The sequence below is a fragment of the Neopelma chrysocephalum genome, unplaced genomic scaffold (assembly GCF_003984885.1).
Source record: "Neopelma chrysocephalum unplaced genomic scaffold, ASM398488v2 Primary Assembly neopelma1_70, whole genome shotgun sequence".
Lineage (NCBI taxonomy): Eukaryota > Metazoa > Chordata > Aves > Passeriformes > Pipridae > Neopelma > Neopelma chrysocephalum.
The window spans coordinates 9,572,089-9,591,446 of NW_020897730.1; the positions used below are offsets into that span (position 1 = coordinate 9,572,089).

At 42.9% G+C, this 19,358-nt stretch overlaps 1 protein-coding gene across 8 annotated transcripts in view; it reads right to left on the bottom strand.

Annotated features, from left to right (window-relative positions):
- YEATS2 (YEATS domain containing 2) overlaps nt 1–19,358 on the bottom strand; it is a 69,605-nt gene that overhangs the window by 34,234 nt on the left and 16,013 nt on the right. For 5 of the 8 annotated variants that reach the window (XR_003534737.1, XM_027686241.1, XM_027686240.1 and 2 more), the window contains exons 11-23: nt 17,636–17,875; nt 15,598–15,756; nt 13,185–13,288; nt 10,551–10,658; nt 9,354–9,524; nt 7,936–8,194; nt 6,995–7,156; nt 5,661–5,779; nt 5,185–5,340; nt 4,295–4,468; nt 3,320–3,518; nt 593–724; nt 251–349 (exon numbers count right to left, since the gene is read on the bottom strand). Coding sequence is in view for 7 of the 8 variants with exons in the window: in XM_027686241.1 (XP_027542042.1) it covers nt 251–349; nt 593–724; nt 3,320–3,518; nt 4,295–4,468; nt 5,185–5,340; nt 5,661–5,779; nt 6,995–7,156; nt 7,936–8,194; nt 9,354–9,524; nt 10,551–10,658; nt 13,185–13,288; nt 15,598–15,756; nt 17,636–17,875 (2,082 nt within the window). In the remaining variant the exon portion in view is untranslated. The remainder of the gene's footprint in view (nt 1–250; nt 350–592; nt 725–3,319; nt 3,519–4,294; nt 4,469–5,184; nt 5,341–5,660; nt 5,780–6,994; nt 7,157–7,935; nt 8,195–9,353; nt 9,525–10,550; nt 10,659–13,184; nt 13,289–15,597; nt 15,757–17,635; nt 17,876–19,358) is intronic. The other 3 variants (XM_027686243.1, XM_027686242.1, XM_027686244.1) reach the window with 3 other exon arrangements.

Consider the following 19,358-nt stretch of genomic DNA (forward strand, 5'->3'; position numbering starts at 1 on the left):
TTAAGGTACTCATGGTAGCTTTCTAGGACATCCCCATTTCTCTCCGTACTTGTCTATGCTTTGGCACTTGTTGAGGGGGAAATCAATGTGATTTCCTAGTCCCCAGGTGCCATTTTAACTTGATTTAAACCCTATTAATAATAGAAATAAAGGAACCCACAGTCAGAGTCTACTTTCATAGTCAGGCCACTTGCATAAAGCAGCACCAGCTTATTTCTACTACTCATCTTACTGAGAAATTCCTTGTTACCTTTGGTGATGGATACTGTAGAGGGACTAGGGGTAGTCATACTTGCTGCTGTAACAGCTGAAACTGCTGAAACTTTGCTGGTAGAAAGTGACTGTAAAACTGGAGATAAAAAAAAAACAAGGGGGCAACAAAGAAGAAAAAAAAAATCACATTTCATACACTTTGACAAATAACCATGTTCAGAAGCAACACAATGTTTCTGCAGCACAAAGTTTAGGGATGAATTCCTTGCTACATTTTCTTCTATCTCTACTTTGGACCATGTATTCCAACAGTGACCAAGTGCTATTCTGTGTCAAAGGGATTTTCAAACACCATCTGTCATCCTCCTCTGCCCTTTACCTTTGTTCATAGGCATGAGTATTGTCTGAACACCTCCAGAAGCTGTGTTTACACCGAGCTGTTTAAGCTGGCTGGGAACTGTCAGAACAGCCTGCTGTGGACTAGACTGATTTGAGTGGATTTTTAGCAACCCTGCAAGAAGAACGGAAGACAAAATGTTAAATAAAACACACCAGTTAGTTTATCTCCAGCTACTTCTCTCCCTTTCTGCTTGAGCCAGGATGGCATGTAAGCAAGCACTGCCATCCTCTTAACAAGCCGCAGTTCCGTGAACTGTCAGGACAAGTTTTTACTGACACAAATGATGGCTGAAACACTGGAGTGCTGCACCACAGTGTGCACAGTATTACATGCTGCACAGCACTCTGACAGTTGTAAAGCAAGTTTCCTAATTGCCTAAGGAATCTTAAGCAAAATTGATGTAACACAAACCTTTCCACTGAAGCAGGCTCGGCACAGAGTAAAACACTCTTGTCAGAACCAGACCTTGTGCTCAAGGGTCTGGTAAGCCAGTGAACTACAGCTCTGTTGTACTCACACAGCCACTCCCATGGAGGTGTCCCAGTGCTGCAGCATCCACTGCAGTCAGCAAGGCACAGTCAACCGTGTTCCAACTAAGTGACAAGCCCAAGGCTGCTGTACAGCAAGTCTGACGAAGGATGTACCTGAACTGAGTGTTCAGTGTCTTTCTCTAACATGCACTGAATACATCCACAAGGATGGCTTATCAGGCTAGGAAGTACATTAAAGTGGGGACTGAACTAAATCCCTGATTTAAGTCAAGGCCAAAAGAACAAGCAGAACATCCAGATATTAACAGCATTATCAATGGCAGCACTCTATAACTTGGGTGGAAATCAGCACAGCTCCAAGTGGTGCCACAGTCCCATGGGTGAGGAGTACCCAGCACCTGTCAGCTCTCTCTCCTCCACAACGCGTCATCTCCTTTGATGACATCCCAAGCCACCACAGCCAACATTAACTCTGTGATTTGGGCCTATGTCCATCCTTTTTACTGGTTAACCAGCTATTTTCCATGTAATTGTATTCAATCTATAGCTAACTTTTCTTCAGATTGTGGAAGTTCATAGCTTTTTATTTTAAAACATTAACAACAATGGATTCCTTAGCTTCATGATGGCAATTTTATACTCATGATTTGTTATGAGATGAAGTTCCTTTCTCTTTATATTTTTTTATTATTGTTTAAGAAACATAGCTGCCTTCCAAGTACTAGATATGCAAGGTCTGGTGAAGATGTCTCCTGGTTTTAAAAGATGCCCAGCACTGGTAAGTTAGGCTTTCACCTCCAGGCAAGAAGGTTCACCTGGTATTACCCATTCCTTCGTGTGTGACATACTGATGTGTCAGGTTAGATGGCAAGGGACCCAACAGCAAGGCCAGTGAGAAGGGACCTTTTGAACTATCAGCCTGATGGGTGAGAGACTGCTTGTTGCAAAACAAGGGAATATTTGAGATTCTTTTAAAAAAGTTACCTTTAAAAACATCAACGTTCAGAATTTTAACACAGTTTTGTTTGGGGGTTTTGTTTGTTTGTTAATACATTGAAATAACACATTTTATAGCCACTGGTTCTTCTGCGCTTCTTGAAGGAGTTTTTCCATGATGAAGTCAGTGCCTCAGGTTACAAAAAAACCTAAACCAAACCCAAATCTAGATGGCATTCTCACACCTAAATGGGAATTTAATCTGAAAGCTATTTATTGAGGCGTATTTCCTACTAAAAAAAAAAGAAAAAAAGACACCCTTGCGGCTTTCTTTGCAGAGAGAAAAATACTCAACTGCTTCTTGCAGGATTGTGTCAGTCTTAGCAGTCTATGCTGTTTATTTTCAAGCTCTGTGTAAAACACAGTCATAAAAAAGGAGAACTTTGGAAGACTGAGTACAGATGAAACAAGAAGAGCTGCTTCAAAAAGACGCTGTCAGATGAGCTCAGTGTCACTTATTTTCTCTTTTCTGTATTTTTACTCTGCTTTCACTTCACAAAAAACCATTTCAAGTGAACAGAACATGCCAGCGGGTGAATTAATCTAAATGAAAATTTCCAATTTTAACCCATAACACTCAAACGTGCTGTATTTACTCTCCCTCACACAAAAGATACTGGAATACAATAAAACTGAATAAGGAGAACTGCCCTTCACATAAGGGCAAGTCCATCTTTATTACCTCGAAACATCCCAGATCCAGTTTACTTCACTGTACTTAATGGATTTTGACTTCAAAGCCTTCAGTTCCCTCTAATCAACATCTCTCTCCTTTCCAAGCGAAATAGAGTGATGCAAAGCCTCAGAGACAAATTCTGCTCATGCAAGTTCTCTGAGTACAGTGGAGTTTCACTTTCACAAACTAATCAAGTCTGTAGTAGTGCTGGTATCTTGATAGTTTCCACATTCAGTGACACATTGTGCTCCTGAACAGGCACACAGTGGGAACCTTGGAAGGAAAACTAAAATCCCTTTCCAATACCAAAGGGCAACCTGTGCTAATACTTGTAACAGATACAGTCAATGCCAAAAGGGTGCCAAATTAATTAGACATTTCATTGGCTAAGCCAAAAGTTATGCTAGTAAGATGTTTTAGAAAGCATGACTTTACTTTTACACAGTCACAAATGCAGGTGACTATATTCTTCCACTTATAGTGAAGACATCTAAAGAACTCACACCTGGGTCCTAACTTTCTCTGGGAAAAGAAGTTTAGTACCTGATACTGTAGCTTTTCCAGTCACAGGCGTTGCCGTAGTCATCAAAGAAGCAACACTTACAACAGTGGAAGTCGAAGTCTTATTCACTACTGATGAAGTAGACTGGCTCTGGCTTACACAGATTTGGTGTTGCTGTCCAGATGTCTTTGTTGCAGGAGTTCCAGGAGATGATGAACTGGAACCTGCATTATCTGTTTGCTGCATAAGAGGCAAGGAGGGATAACAAATTCCTTTTCATGTCATAGATGATTCAACAATAAACACAATGAGGTAATATCTAGAAGTAGCAAACCCAAGTATTTATCTACCATTCACTGAGAAGCAAGAGGTTCTCAAGTTCATGTCCAAAAGCCCACACACAATGATGGCACATACGGAATGGAGGCTGTGACAGCATGGTGTCAAATCTCCACTTGTTTAATCTTTGCCTCCCCACAGGTAATAGCAGGGGGGAAGCAAAGATTAGGGGCTAATGGAAAGAAGTAGGCTTGGGGAACCCTCAGAGGGAATTACTTTGTTTTGCTGTCTCCTCCCCACCCCGTGAACTGCAACTCCACTCCAGGTGGACAACCTGCATCAACTGGATACGTGGCTCCATCCACACACAGGAGCATTCACTCCAGGAACACAAATGTTTTGCTTCCCACCTCCCTCTATGCCAAACCACCTCCTTCCAAGGCTGCAGTGCTACAGCTCCCCTGTGGTGGAAAGCAGTGACATCCTCTGAACAAAGCCAGGACCAGGGAGTACAAACTTGGGCTGCTGCTGGCCTCTGAAACCTCTGAAAGCACTGTGGAGGAGCTGTAATCTCAGGAGTATTTGTAGTCTGGTTACTACAAATAGGAGCAGACCCACCAGAAAGCTGACCGGGAAGGACACCAACAGCGGAAAAAAGCAGTCCAAGTCCTTTCCTGGGATTGTAGTGGCTGGAGTACAAACACTGCATTACAGAATACTGCAAGGTTGTTTCTCACCTGGGTGACACCATTTGTGGGAAGGGCCACGGCAGGAGCAGCAGTTGTGGTGATAACACCTCCTGATACTCTCAGCACAGTGGTGCCAGGTTTGGAGAGCTGGGATGAGGCAGGCACTGATTTTATAGACCCATCTGATATTTTCACCAGTGATGTCTGTCCACTGGATGAAGCCTTTGAGAAACAATGCAGAGTAAGGAAAAAGGTCTATTTGTTCGGGTTTTAAATGACTTTAAAAACCAACCCAAAAGGTAACAACAACAAAACAAAATGCTTTTTATATTACTACCAAATATTTTCAAAATACTTTTGGAAAAATCAAATTCTGGCAATAATAGCTGGAACAAAATTATCACCTCAGAAATCAACTTTATCAAACTGTTGACTTTGCAAATATATGCCTATCAATCCTGAATTTTGGATAATCAATTACAGCTACTCTTGGGGAGTTTGAATTTCATAGGGACTATATGGTAGTTTTTAGAAGAAGGAAAAGGAAAGGTAGTTTTTTTTAAAAAAGGGATACTAAACCCAAAGATTTTAACAGCTTTAGCAGGTGATCCATTTCTAGGGTTCAAATATTTAGACATATTTTTGCACCTGCCACTATTCAGTTTTCCAATTCCATTTCACTGAGAAATCCCAGAGCTCATTTACAAACTAAGCTTACACCGCTTGGCAGCTGACCCCCTCTGAGAAGAGAAAGCAAGCTGGAAATCTGTAGTATGATAAGCTTTCCTCATCATAGGACAGCCAGCATCATAATTGTACAAAAAAGCACATCAAACCAAGCAACTATGAAAGGAAAAGCTCTCAGTGTGTGGCCTGTGGTTCCTATACTTTATCTGACAAAACAGTAACTGGTGAGAACCACATCATTTGCACATTACCTGTGTAAACAGAGCTGTTTTCTGTCCAGTTATCACTTTTAGGGCTTGTCCTTGTGTGGAAGATGCTCCAACTCCTACACTGCCCTGAACAACTGATGCTGGAGTGAGCTGCTTCCCAGAACTCTGAGGCGAAGGCTGGCCAACCAGAAAGGTGCCCTGATCCAGAAAATAAGTTAGGGAGGTCAGCACTTTGAAACTCACTTAAGAGTCAACAGAAACAGGATAAAAGCCTGTGGATATAATGCAACAACATTTCATCTTCTGAAGCAAGGTACTGTTAAATACAGTGGATGCTTCTGCACTATGAGCTGGACACAATCTTCTTGCTACAGAACAATTTCTGATGGAAGCAGATGGGGAGAAAAGGTAAACAGGATCTAGACACTACAGTCCAAGAATGTTTTGTGCACTAAAGAACCACAGGACATCCACCACTGCAGTCAATGTCCTTCAACTGAAATGCTTATGCCACTGACCTGGGGTGTCTGCTTCAGGATGTAGGATGTATAGGTGAGGTGCTGTGACAGGTTACTGCTTGTGCTTTGGGTTCCTCCTCCTCCTCCTCCACTACTTGTAGAAGATCCAGACTGAAGACCTGTAACCAGAGGAAAAGGCTTGACCCTTTGGTAATCAGACAGTGTCAGCTGCTAAAGCATCCCTGTACACACAATACTTGAAAACACTTGGCAAGACATTTGGTGCCACGTTTTGCAGCCAAGGAACATTATTACTCAGTACAGAACAGTTTAGATGTGCTGCTGTGCTCTCTTACAGCTCAGCAAACACTATGAATAAAAGGAGCTATGAGGGGAATAAGGAGGGCTGGTGGGCAAGCAAACTTTATCAAATGAAAACACTGTCCAACAGATAACCAGACTTTTCATCACTCTTTTGCAGGTTATGAATCTGCAGCAAAAGCCCTAAAAATATTCTGAATCCCACTGGCTTCTTAATTTTAATTTCACTGGCTGTTTCAATGCAATTTTGTTAATAGAATAATGGATACCAAGCAGTAATTTGCAGTGGCACTTTGATATTGCTGTGCCTCCAGAAGGAACAAGCTGAACAGTGACTTTTCTGCAGTCTCTAATTAAGAAATAAGGCTAAAAAAAATACTCATGGCTCTGTCACAAAAATCACAAGTATATGATCTTCCTCAATGCTTGTGAGATTTTCAAAGCTGGACTGACCCAGCTGCCTCTCTAAATCTCAACCAAAGAGGCTCCCACCGCAAGCCCAAAAATACCTTCAGCAAGAGTATCTGCTTCTTCAGTGCCATGTACTCTACTGCTGGGTTGCTGATATATATTAAACTGAACAATACTTCAGGGAGGCCAAATCAGAGCTGGGAGCAAAAAGTTTACACCCAATCCATCTCTCATCCCAAACCCAGTCTCAAGAATGGCATTGAGGAGAAGGTTCATGACCAATCTTTTCATCTACAGAGTCCAAAGCCTGAAGCTTTCCTTCCCTACAGCAACAGCACATTATAAACAAAGCACTGCCCCTTAGAACTATCTTAGCATGTTTTTCTCCAAGTATTTCACAGAGAGTTTGTTTCACAAGCCTATTAACAAAAAAAATGTTTCTGCATTGAGAGCACAGCATGAAAAGCAGCTTCATTGAAAACTAAAGCCACTCGTGAGATCTCAGCCTTAAAAAGCACCTCATATGGGTTGTCATGAACAAAGAAACCCCATCTCATTACTGACTTCCACAGCACCAGGATGCTTCATAGCAAAAATGCCAAACATATTAATTATGCAGTGATTACATTATTTAACTCATTAAATTTCCCTGCAAGACTAACTAGCATTATTTGTGGCTCGCAGGATGGCTCCTTGGGGTATCAGAAGCAGTTTTCCTTTCCCAGAAGGATTCTTGCTGTTGGTGGTGAGATACAGCTTGGTGCCTGGTGGTAAGTTTGCCAAGTTTGCCAGGTTGGTGGCTGGTAACTGCAGTGTAGCCATCACTAGAAAAAAAGAATAAAAGAAATAAAACTGCTGCTTGCAGAAAGTAGGAAGCACTGAAATCTGCACAGGATGAAAGTACTGGGAGTGACATGCAGCTAGGCTTCGATAATCCCTATTTAGCTGGCTTAACCTCAGATTAACTCCACCACTGATGCACAGAGAGTTTTTTTAATAGGTCTGGAAAAAAATCTCTCTGTGTGCAGTGCCACTTATGGCTGCAGGCCAAAGCAGCACAGCCATGGGGTCTACAGGCTTCCTCCAGCCCCAGGCACCACACAGCACCTCTCTGACAGTCCAGAGCCCCAGCTGGCGTGCTCAGCTAGAGCCAGCTGTGTGCAGACACAGGCAGGGTGCTTCTCCCATACTCCTGTACCTGTAAGCACTGGGTTGGACGTGAAAATGCAATAGGGACAGTCTGGCTCTTGTTGGTTGGATTTATGGGGAACCCTTTGAGCAGCTAAGGACCATAATGCCAGGCAAAAATGTAAGATCTGGCTCCATGAAAGTCTACCAGGTCTCCAGCACATTGCCCAGCGTATCTATCTGATCTCCACTCACAGAGCACTGCATGTTTTAAAGCACTTGTGCTCCCTCTTCCCTACTACAGATAATAAGTTAACATTTTCTTTAATCTCAGTCAGCCTGAACTTTCCTACAGAGCTCTCTACTCATTTTGAAGTTTTTCAACCACACATAGTTATGTTCCAGCTGAATAAATCATTACAGACCCTCAAAGCCTACCCATCATGAGCTATTAAAAGGAGTAAAATTACTCTACCTGAGCCTTGAGATGTACTTTTCTGAGCACCTGTGGAAGAAACCTGTGCCTTTGTTATAGTCTGCACAGGCTGAGCAACAATAGTCCCTCCACCTCCACTCACGATGGCTTTGGCTACACCTTGAGTCACAACCTGCTTCGAACCAACAGCCTTTGCTACTGAAGAGCCAGACTTTGCCACAAGGATCTGGCCACCACTTATAGCCACCGCTTGTTTCACCGTCGACTGTAACGCAGAACCAACCGGGACACCAACCACCTGCAACAAATAAGGGTTGGATGACGTGCTGCTGGCATGTGAATCCTGGTGCACGACCTTGTCTCCAGATATTTCAGGACACTCCATACATGTCTGGTCACGCACAGAAGCGCTTCATTCAGAAACAAAATTAAATCGGCAAGAGGCCAATCCCAAGTAAAACGATAAACTCTTTACACACAATCAGGATTTCAGAGCACCCGCAAAAGATTAAGTTCATTCAAATTACAGGGGACTTCCTTTTTTTCTGATACATAAGGAATGGCTTAGTTCCAGCTTGCCTTGGCAAATTACAGAGATGTAGAAATTCAGTTTCAACACGTTCATGGGAACAGATTCCTTGGGAAAAGTAAGGCCTCAAAGCAAAATCCACAAAGTGCTTCAATTTTATGTGTTGACAGTAACTGCAGGGAAACATGAGTTTGCATACCTGCTCAAACAGGCAAATAAGGCAGTAAAAAGGACAATGAACTGTTGCAAATGCAAATAAGTATTTACTTATGCAAACGTGAAAGTTCTGTATGTAATCTTTCATTCTTGGCACATCATTTGACTCTATCCACAATGGAAGCAGGCAAGAATAGAGACAATTTCTGACACATGTGTCATCTTGTCACTGCAGTGAGCCTTCTCAGAAGATGTGTCACTCCTGACATAGCAGGACTGCACTGGCACGACTCCTACAATAAAACACTTGAGTTGCCTCTCAAGTAGGACCCATTTCACCTAGTGCTAGTTCTGGCTCAGTCTTCACCTTGCTTCCTATTTGTCCTGTTCTCTTGTGTTGCAGGCCTGCATTCCTACGAAAGAGAATTGACCTTCTCTTCCAAAAAGACCTGGATGAGTTTCAGCAAGAGCTGATGATGGAAGTCAGCTTTCTGGGCTGACAGTTCAAAAGCACCTCTGCCACACTGTTGCAGTGGGTTAGACAGAAGCAGGAGATGTCCCTGTACACAACAAAATGCAATAGTGCAGGCCCAGCCTGCTCCCTTCCCAAGAACTACATGGAAGTACAATACCAGCCACTCTGTGCACACAGGGAAACGACGGTGCTGCCAAAAGAAGCAACCCGAACCCCCTGGGAGAAGCACCAAGTGTTGCAATAAAACCACAAGACAGAGAGCTTACATCACTCCAGAGATGCCCAAGTGCCTCATACCTTAGACTGTACTGTCCCCTCACCCGTGCTCACGACTGGCTTCTGTGGAGACAGGGCCAGCATGTGGCTGCCCTTGACTGTGACGTACTGCGGCACCGAGGGCTGCGCCGCGCCCGTCCCCGGGACCTGCGGCTGCTGCGGCAGCTCTCCTGGCTCCTGCTTTATTATCACCTGGAAAACAGGAGGGAATAGCAGTAAGAAAAGCAAACACCTTAAATCAGGGACAGCCTGTCAGCAGGGAAGGGCAGGCAACAGTCATGGTTCTCACCACCACACAGACTCTAACTCAGGGTTGCTCCCAACACACAAGCGTGTGGGGTGGTGTCTGTACTTACAAAGCATCCCATATTTGAGACATGCTCATAGAAATCAGGGAATTGCTAGTAATATTACAACTACTAGTCATACTGACAAGGGACTTGGCCAGACCTGACTTCTTCAGATCCTGCATCTCAGCATGAAACAACACCACATTAAACTTTCAAATTTATAAGCAACTTCCTGTTCGGAGCATGTTCTGAACCTGAATTTTTTATTTCTATCCTGCAAAATTACAACTGATATAATAGCTATAGGTATTGTAAATCATTACAGCTGACATTATTCTCTTGTGTATGTGTTTTATGTTTCTCTGGGATAGGACCTACATCTAATCCCTAAGGGCAGCAACTGAAATAAGGATGTTTGGGGGGAGAGGTTTGTGTTAGATTGCTGCAGGTACTGTAACTGGTAGGAAACATTCTTCCACCTTTTACTTGGATCACCTAATATTGCCAGAAACAACTTTAAATTCTAGAGAGTAGCATTTAAGGAAACATAATCAGAAGTGGCAATGTCTGAGATATAGAAATCACTGTACTATTTTTTAAGAAGCTTCTGACAGATCTACTATAGTTTACTTTTACCATATCCTACCAAAACAGCTTTTAAAATATCAGCCTCAATACAACAGCAATTCAAAGGAAAAACAGACAAGATGAAAGAGGCAATAAAAGGAAAGATCACAGGTACAGCAGAGTCACAGGGAAAGAAAAGAATACAAGACACATTTCTGAGAGGTGCTAGAGCTCTCGTCAGCAAGACACATTGGTTCCAGTAAGTTCTACAGGCACTGGAGTTACATGGTTAGTGGCACAAGTCAGGCATGAAATGACACTATTGGGCTCCTTGTCCCAGCACAAAAGCCAGGAGAAATACCTTTGTAAAAGCTCCAAGTCCTCCAGTGACTGATTTGGGGCTTTGCACCTTGGAATGACTCCCAATGGGACAAAGAGGTGGCATCGTGGCAAAAAGAGAATCCTCCTGCTGTGAATAGGAAGACATGGTGCAAAAATCAGTGGAATACAAGAAATAAAACAACTGACTGCTAATAAAGGGCAGCATGGACCATATAGGTAGGCCAAATTACCTGTGCAAATCAGATATTTCCAAAATCAGTCAACACTTAAGTAAAAGGAGTCTAATTTACTTAACACAACCTACAAAGCAAGTTTTATTTGGAAAGTTACATCTCCAACATCAGTAACTGTTTCTTACCATATCACACACAGGCAAAAGGACTATACTTGTTTTCAGATCAGCTTTTAATACATTTTATGTAAAATTACAGTAGGTTTAGGGGGGATCTTTACAATGCATATAAATACCAGATGAGAAGGTGTAATGAAGGTCAAGTCAATCAACACTCAGTGGTATCCTGTGAAAGGACTGAGTCAATGGGCACAAATTGAAATACAGGACATTATAAGAAAAACATTGTTGTTGTTGTTGATGGTGATCAAACAAAATAACAGGCTACCCAGAGAGGCTGTGGACTCTCCAGCCCTGGAGATACTCAAAACCCAACTGGACACGTTCTCAAGCAACCTGCTCTATTTGACACTCCTTTGGACTTGGACTGGATGGTCTCCAGAGATCCCTGCCAACCCCAGTTGTTCTGTGATTCCATACACAACCTCAGAGAGGGAAGACAATGAAAGAAGAAACAAGTTATGGAGGGGAAAAATATTTTCTCAGATGAATTTATGCTCTCCTCTAACTGGAACGATGCAATGGCACGTGGTCTTTCCAGGTAGAGCTCTCCTGGAGACTACAAAGTTGTGTAACTAAATAGAGTAAAAAAAACCAACAACAAACTAAAACATTTCCACACCTGCAAAATCATGCACGTGGCACTTCTGGATCTGAGGCTGGTAGAGAAGTCAAATGCATTAGAGGAAGTTTGTTACAGTATAATTGTTCTCTTTTACAACCAATGTGAACTCAAAAGCCATGGTTTCACAATCATTTGGCCCATCCTTGGGTTGGACCATGATCAGAAATCAAGCCCTCAGACTCCAATCTAATACTCTTGACATCTTCCTTGTACTGACACACGTGGCTGAAAACACATTAGTTTTCAAGCAGATTGTTTGTCTGCTCTGGTTCACCACATCCCCATTTGCTACCAGTTGTGCACAATTGGTAGCAAACAGAGGGAGGTGTGAAGACAAGGCTAGAGGCATAACCAGTCCTCCCAACAGCAGCTGCATACTGGGCATTTTAGAGTGGATGAAGAAATGTAGCCCTTTAAAGAAACCATAAAATTACAGCTTTTCACCCACCAGAAGACAAACAGGAATGTATTTTGGTTTACAGAAGTATGGTTTTAATGTATTTTTAAAAATATTTAATATTTAAATATATTAATTTTATCTTAATTTATCATTTATTTACTATATATAATTTATTAATAATGTAATTAATTTAAATATTTAAATATATTAAATAAAGGTTTTGACTTTGTCCTGGAAATACAGAATTCAAGTGTTACTAATAACATGTGCCTACTTTGACTCACTGAAAACCTTTCAGAAAGAACTGTCCCAAATCAGTGAAAAATAAAGACCAGTGAATGATTTTCAACGCAGTTAAGTGAAATCCATCTGAGCAGACAGACTTTTAAAAGCTGACTAAGCTGCCTGCACACCTGACACTTAAAATGCTACTGCAAACAAACTGCTCCAGACAACAATTGTCTTTTTCCCTAACAGACATTGGAAGAATCTCAGTTCCAAAGGACAGTGATTTGCTCTCTGCAGACTGACTGGCAAACCTTCCTCCCACCACACCCTGCATTAATATTGTGGCTTGGAGACAGGGAAACGCTCCTGTTTTCAGCAGCACACCCACCAGCTGCTTTCAGAGCCTTGCTGACGCCACTTCCCTGCCAGAAATATCATTCTAGCACAAGATGTGGGAGAGATTTTATGTGAGACAGTTCAGCTCTGTACCTTTTGGGCTCTGCAGATCAGAAGCATGAACTGTATTTATCGCTGTTTGTTTACACATCCAAATGTTACTCCACTGTTTACACAAACATTTGTCTGAATGCAGGCAGTTGTAAAACCACCAAATGAGCTATTTTCAGGCTTCTAGGAGCAGCTGCTGCACAAAAAAAATGAACAGAACGAAGGTTTTGAGGTAGGCACCTCTGGTTTAATCACACTCTGTCACTAACCGAGTGAAGAAGATCAAAGTCAGCTACAGCCTTTTTGAAAGATAAGATGTTTTGGGAGCTATGCTCTCCATGGGTTTCTTTGCAGAAAAGCAAAAGAGCAGTGCCTTTAACAGATATGTAGGCAAGTCTAATTAGAGCTGCACAAAGTGACACTATCATCTTGTATAACCACCATGTTCTCATATGGCTCCATCTGTTAGACACAGTAAACCTTCACATGAAATAACAATCAAAGGAACTTTCCTGAAATGCAGAACTTCTGATGCTGAAAAGCCCTATTTAATAGGAAACTGGACTTTAAATGGGAAGTATGCACCTAATGACAACATTACCTTGACAGCTGAGGTAACAAAACTGCTCCCATGGGTCTTTGACACAGGAGATCCAGTCCCGTGAGAGGCCTGGCAGACACTGCTCAGTTTGCTGGTTGGGCTCCCTGTGCACCAGGAAATAAAGCAGATGTCAGGTGAGGGCCAGGGAGTGGAGCCACTGCACACATGAAACCTCTTCTAGCAAGAAACACAGCACTGCATTTCGACTGTATTGTCCAGGAGGTACATCAGTGGGAGCCAGCACGGGCACAAAACAAATCCACTACCGCATTTCCACCTGCAGAATCCATGCCCTAGAGAAGGTACTCTCCACCCAGAGCTCTGTGTCATGCAAGTAAAAGGTCAGGCACCCTCCTGGGTGGCTGAGGATATTGGCTACAGGTGCAAATATGTGAAATTAGGGCAGTGAATGAGCCACCAGTCGGAACTTGCTGCTGCAGATGTAAAGTCCTCTGCTGTCCAGAAGCCCTCTGAACCTACACTGGCCTTAGACACTGGCACGGAGGAAGGCTTGGAGTGGGAAGGGAAAGGAAGGCCAGAAAAGGAGGGAGACAAAGTGAGGAGTAACAAGCAGAAGGGACAGAGTGAGTAGGATAAAGGAAGAAACAGAAATTAGGAATGAAGGCATAGGGTCCTCAGTGGAAGACTGCTCTTGCTAAACTGACAGATGGATACATGTGCCACAGCAGTCTCCTGACTCCCAAGGTGCACAGGAGTTCAGTAGTAAACTTACCCTGCATTTTCAGAGTGTGTGCACCACACTGCAGCTCAGCAGTTTTGTTACTGCTGCTATTGGGTTGGGTTGTTAGTTTTGTTTGTTTGAGAGACACCAAAGGCATGCATTACACTCAAGAAAACAATTATTAGTCTCTCATACAGTTTTACTACAACCTGCTTATAAGTTTAGAAGTAAATGAACAGCCATTTCTGAAAATCCAGGCTTTGGGAAAGCTGGCTTTCATAGAGCATGAAGATCTCACCCCTCTTTTTAAATATGATCTGCAGTCTTACCAGAAACATCCCAGTGACTTTGTCTGAGAAAAACACACTACACTCAGTCCAGCCTGGCTGCTGCTGCCAAAAAGCCAGTTCCACATATCCTCTTGCTCCCTCACACAGGGTCTAGTGATGAGGCTCTCTGACAAGAAAACTGGCAGGCCAGTCTGTACTTACATTACACTACTGTGGTGGGAAACTGCACCTTTAATGGCACCAAGACTTTTATGTCCAAACCATCTGGTGCATCTACAGATGTTACCCTCTGTGTACAAACCTCTACTAGAAGAGCTCAGAAGTTACCCAAACCATGATAAACCACTTAGGCAGAGTACACAGTCAGGTTGGAGGTAAGGAAACAGAAAAGAAAAAAGGCAGAAACACCCCAGCCAACCAAAAAACCCCAATTAATCAAACCCTATAAGTGAAACAGCTTCAGTATTACCAAGAACACCACAAAACATACTTTAAAAATCCAGTTATGACTATGCTCCCCCTACCAATTTTCTCTGTGATGAAGTTAAAATGAACATGACAGCTGTGTTCCCTCAGATAAAAGGTGGAACTTTAAAAAGCAGAATTTCTACGCTTTCCAACCCCACCCAGCAAACAGTTTGTGTTACATGGATGCTGCACTTCCTCACAAGGCTCTGGGCATCCTTTTGAGATGCTGGCAAGCACACATATACACAAACAAGCGTGTTTTAAAATAGCAGTTCCTGGCCAAAAATCACAACAAATAAATGACTTCAGAGGGACCTTTCCTCCAGCCCTGACACAGAGATCACCCATTGACTCCGATGTCCATCACTTGTGTCCTGCAGTTCAGTCCTCCCCCTGACCCCAGGTTTTTTCACCACTGAGGGAATCCAGTTAGAGGAATCCAAACTGGCTGGAATTGAACCAGATAAAAGCTGAGAGCAGTAACAAACAGCCATGGTGTTCTCCTGGTAAGTGGGGTTTAAGCACTTCAACACACCCACTGCACCCCACACTGGGACCTAAAACTTGCCAGGCACTGCAAGCTCTCCATGCTTTTTGCCCACCTCCATGATACAGTTGTCATCCAAGCACCTTTGTGCCGTTTCTGTCGAAATCTGTGCCCCACTGTCTACACCACTTTCCCCTCTTTCCTTTTTGCCTGTGAAGAACAGGCTCTCTTTGAAGAGATGTCTGTGATTTTCTATTTGGCCTTACACTGTGCTGTTTCCTGAAGGAAGTTATGCTCAAGTCTGAGATATCCTTAACCATGTCACACAGGCCAGCTGTGCAAACCAACCACACTTTCCTCTTTCTCTGGAGAGTACTTTTCCATCTTCACAAGCTGAAATACTGCCGTTATACTGATCATTTTAAAGGGAGAATAAACTTGAGTGCATAAGACTGAGCCACTGCCTTCTATGATCACACTACACACCTGTGCTTGTGGCTGTTGCTCCAACCATCTGTCCAGGCTTGTCCACAATAATATAAGGATTATTAATGACTGAACTAGCAGAGCCTTGCTTCATGTGCACCGGAGTGGACGTTGGGGTACGAGGTAGCGGAGATGGACTAGGGGTCGATATTGGAGAACCTTAAGAAAAAAAGTCCAATGCTTCTGGCTTGTAAATGTTGTAAGGACATAAAAACACAGCAATAGTAGTACTTTGTAAAACGGCTTAGAAAAGGAACATTTTTTGAGGATGCATTTCCCAGCCTGAGCAAGATCACAGGACTTGGAGAAGGAAAGAAGAGACAGAAGGAAAGGAAAAGGCATCTAAAGCACTGTGGCTCATACCTACCCTGGATATGATCTGCCTACCAGGACAAGCAGGGTTCCAAGGGAACTTGAGAAGCCATCTGGTCCATTCCTGAATCCCGAGGGACATTACCTACATCATTCTCACTGCCAAGACCAGTGCACCCAAGGAGATGAAGGAAGAGAGTTGAGCTCTCCTTCCCTTGTGCAGCCCATGGTACAGGCCTTCAGAGCCTTTTGGGAACTGAGCAGTTCAGGTCAAAAGGCTGTGTGACACAGCAGCCATCAGGCAGCCATGAGCACTCTAGTCCCTTCACTGCTCTCACTACAGCAGAAAACCTTGAAATCAAACCCTAAAATGTGCAATTTCTGGGTAACAGCACTAGGAGAGAGAAAAACTAGAGAGGAAAAAAGCTGCATGAAGGGGTAAACCAGAAATACAGAGAAAAGGACAGGCAAGGAAGTGATCAGAGAATAGAGACAGCAACAAGCACCAAGCTTCAACCACCTAATCTACTTTCTTGGCAGTGATTGACAATTAAAACAGAACATAAATGCTCATCAAATACAATTCCCACGTCTTCTAAATTGTTTTAAAATCTGAAAGGGGTAGCACTTCTCAGCAGACAGTAGAACCTTGGAAAAATATTCAGCAGAGTAATATTTAAATAGCAAGGATCAAGAGACAATAGTCCAAGGATTTTAAGAAAGATAGGATGGCCCCTGCAATTCTTGCTTTCTGGGAAGCCTTGGGAAAAGAAGATCAAGAGAAGAGCTTATAAGGAAAGAAAGCACCACTTGGCATTGGTTCAAATGTAGATCAACCTGAGTACAGTTTTAAGATGTCAAGGAACAATACTGAAATTTAGTTAAAAAAAAGCAAACAAACCAGACAAACTTTAAGAAAATTATCTGGGAGCAGATCATCAGAAATCACATATGCTGATAACTGGTACTTCATCTTCTCTACCCTGCAGATCAGAAAATGAAGAGATGCAACAGGTCATCTTTTGGCTTCACAGCAAGTGCCATGGTGACCTGCACATTAACACTTTGTGATGTAAAACATCATCCAGTGGGTGGCATCACGACCAGGCAGGGAAGGGACCACAGGTGAAATGAGCAAAACAGCACCTTGACCATGTTTGGTTCAGAAGCTGTCACATTGCTCCCTGCAGTCAGCTGGCAATTTAATCCAACACAGTGTGGACTTTTGGAAAAGGAAGACCAAAGCTTCTCTATCTCAGGAGATATGGCAAGCACAGGAGGGCTATTTGAGTCTACAAGGTTGAAACTAATTATTTGCCCAATAATCAGGAAAAAAAATTCTTGTTAATCTGTCCCAGCTTTCTGAAAGCAGGAGGGAGAAGAATGGCTTCTTCCTACATAAAAATACTACACATGGAAGATGTGTCCTTGCCTGGGCCTTTTGGTGGGTAGCAGTCCAGTTCAAGACCATCTATTTCATACTTAGAAGCACTCAAAAACAGGGAGAGAACAGCTCTCATCCTGCTTTTTATCTGTTGTTTAACATTTCATACTTGTATTTTTTTCCTTGAGCATTCAGAAAGGTTTAGCTCCTTATTCTAGAGTTTCCTACTGCCTGATGTTCAAAGATTGGCAGGAAATCAGGGGAAGGACACAAAACAAGTCCAACTGGTTCGCTCTCTTGTTTTCCAGGGGAAAGCACTCGGGGAAGTAAACTAACATTCACCTGATACAATCTTGCAACTCATGGTGATAGGCTGGAAGGATTTTCCTGGTGACTCTGCAGGGCTTGGACTCTGACCTTGAGGCACTATTTTACAGCTAGCTGCAATGGGTTGAAAGGCTGAATTTCCATGAGAGCCAAAGGCAACTTTCTGTGTGGCTAACTTGGTGGGAGTCCGTTCTATCGAAGATGGCAGGGAATAAAACGCGGCATGTCTTTCGGTTTCAGCATTCCCAGAGAATCCTGATTAAAACAGGGAAAAGAACAGAAATAGTTCTTAGGCTGACACATCTAATTCCTAACTGCGCTTCCCTACAAAAACAAAACTCAGGTATGACAAACACGTTCTTGAAGGAAGGAAAGAAAGGGAACTGGTGCGAAGTGCTGGACCAGGATAAAGTGGGAAAAGGGGATTCCTCCTGTGCAACCCCATTGAACTTGTTGGAACAGAAGAATAAAATGACAGCATGCACAGCCTGTTCAGCTGTGGCCACTTCTTACACATCTTCTTGGAACGACCCTTCCATTGACCAAAAACTGCTGGTAGTTTCAATTGTCCTCAGTTAGAGCTCCACAGGACTAAGGCTGGGTCTCCCTCACAGAGAATCTCACAGGGCATATTTTGGAGTAAGAGCACAAGGAGACCACCTACTGCAATGAGTTAAGGAATCCACCTTATTTGATGAAGGAGATCAATTAACCTGGAGCTGTTGAGAGAAGCCACTGTGTGTTAGTGTAAGGAGGAGGCAATTCTCTTTCCTTTGTGTTGGCTGTAGCACCGCTCACCTAAAGGCGCTGCAAATCTTCCTGCTTGAATAAAAACCCTGCACATTTAAAATTTGCTTGTGTTTGTCCTTTTTTTGGCCACAAGAAAAAAAACAAACATATTTAAACAGCAGACATTCTTCTTGCTGAACTCAAACACCACCTACTAGGAAATACACCATGCAAGGCACCAGCTCACAGCCATTCCTTGAGTACAGGAATGTTGGGATAAATCAATAAAAGCATCAGACCATGCTGCATCAGCCTGTATTTTGAAATGTAAAGTTTCTCAAACTAAGGAGTACAAATTGTAACAGACACTCTCGTTTCTCAGTCCTGGTAACCAAGGTCTGTCACGCAAGCCCTGACACCATGTGCTTCAGAAAATAAAGCTAAATGCCAAGAGAGGTTCATCTTTTCCTGCTTCACACAAACTACAAATCACAGCAGTGTGCCCACAGGGCCAGCACCAGCTTGTTTCAGGCAATCCAAAGGATCCTAAGCCATCAGTTACTGCCCCACCACAATGGGCACTGCATTTCCTGATCTTACATATGAAGGTGAGAATGAGATCCTGACATGCAGAGATGCCATTATCCCCCAAACACACACCACTCTTTTCCCCTTTTTTCAACACTACAGTAACTACAGCTATGTAGGGATTTTTGTTGCCCCCACAGTCATCTCATGTTAGGCACCAACATGTATAATTGAACACACCACTAGACCAATTCCTTACATGTCTCCAAGACATTCAGAAATCTAAAAACCTCCCTGAAAACAGTCTGCCAAGAAAAAAAACAAGTGCTATTCAACTACCTTATTTCCAAGTGCACCTGCTGTTGCTCCATATTCACTAATTTTAGCAAAACAGAGCCCGCACAACAATAATGGCCCATCTTCGCGAACGAAGATTTGGGGAAAGGTCTTTTACCTTTCCAGCCTGCGCAATGGATTTTTT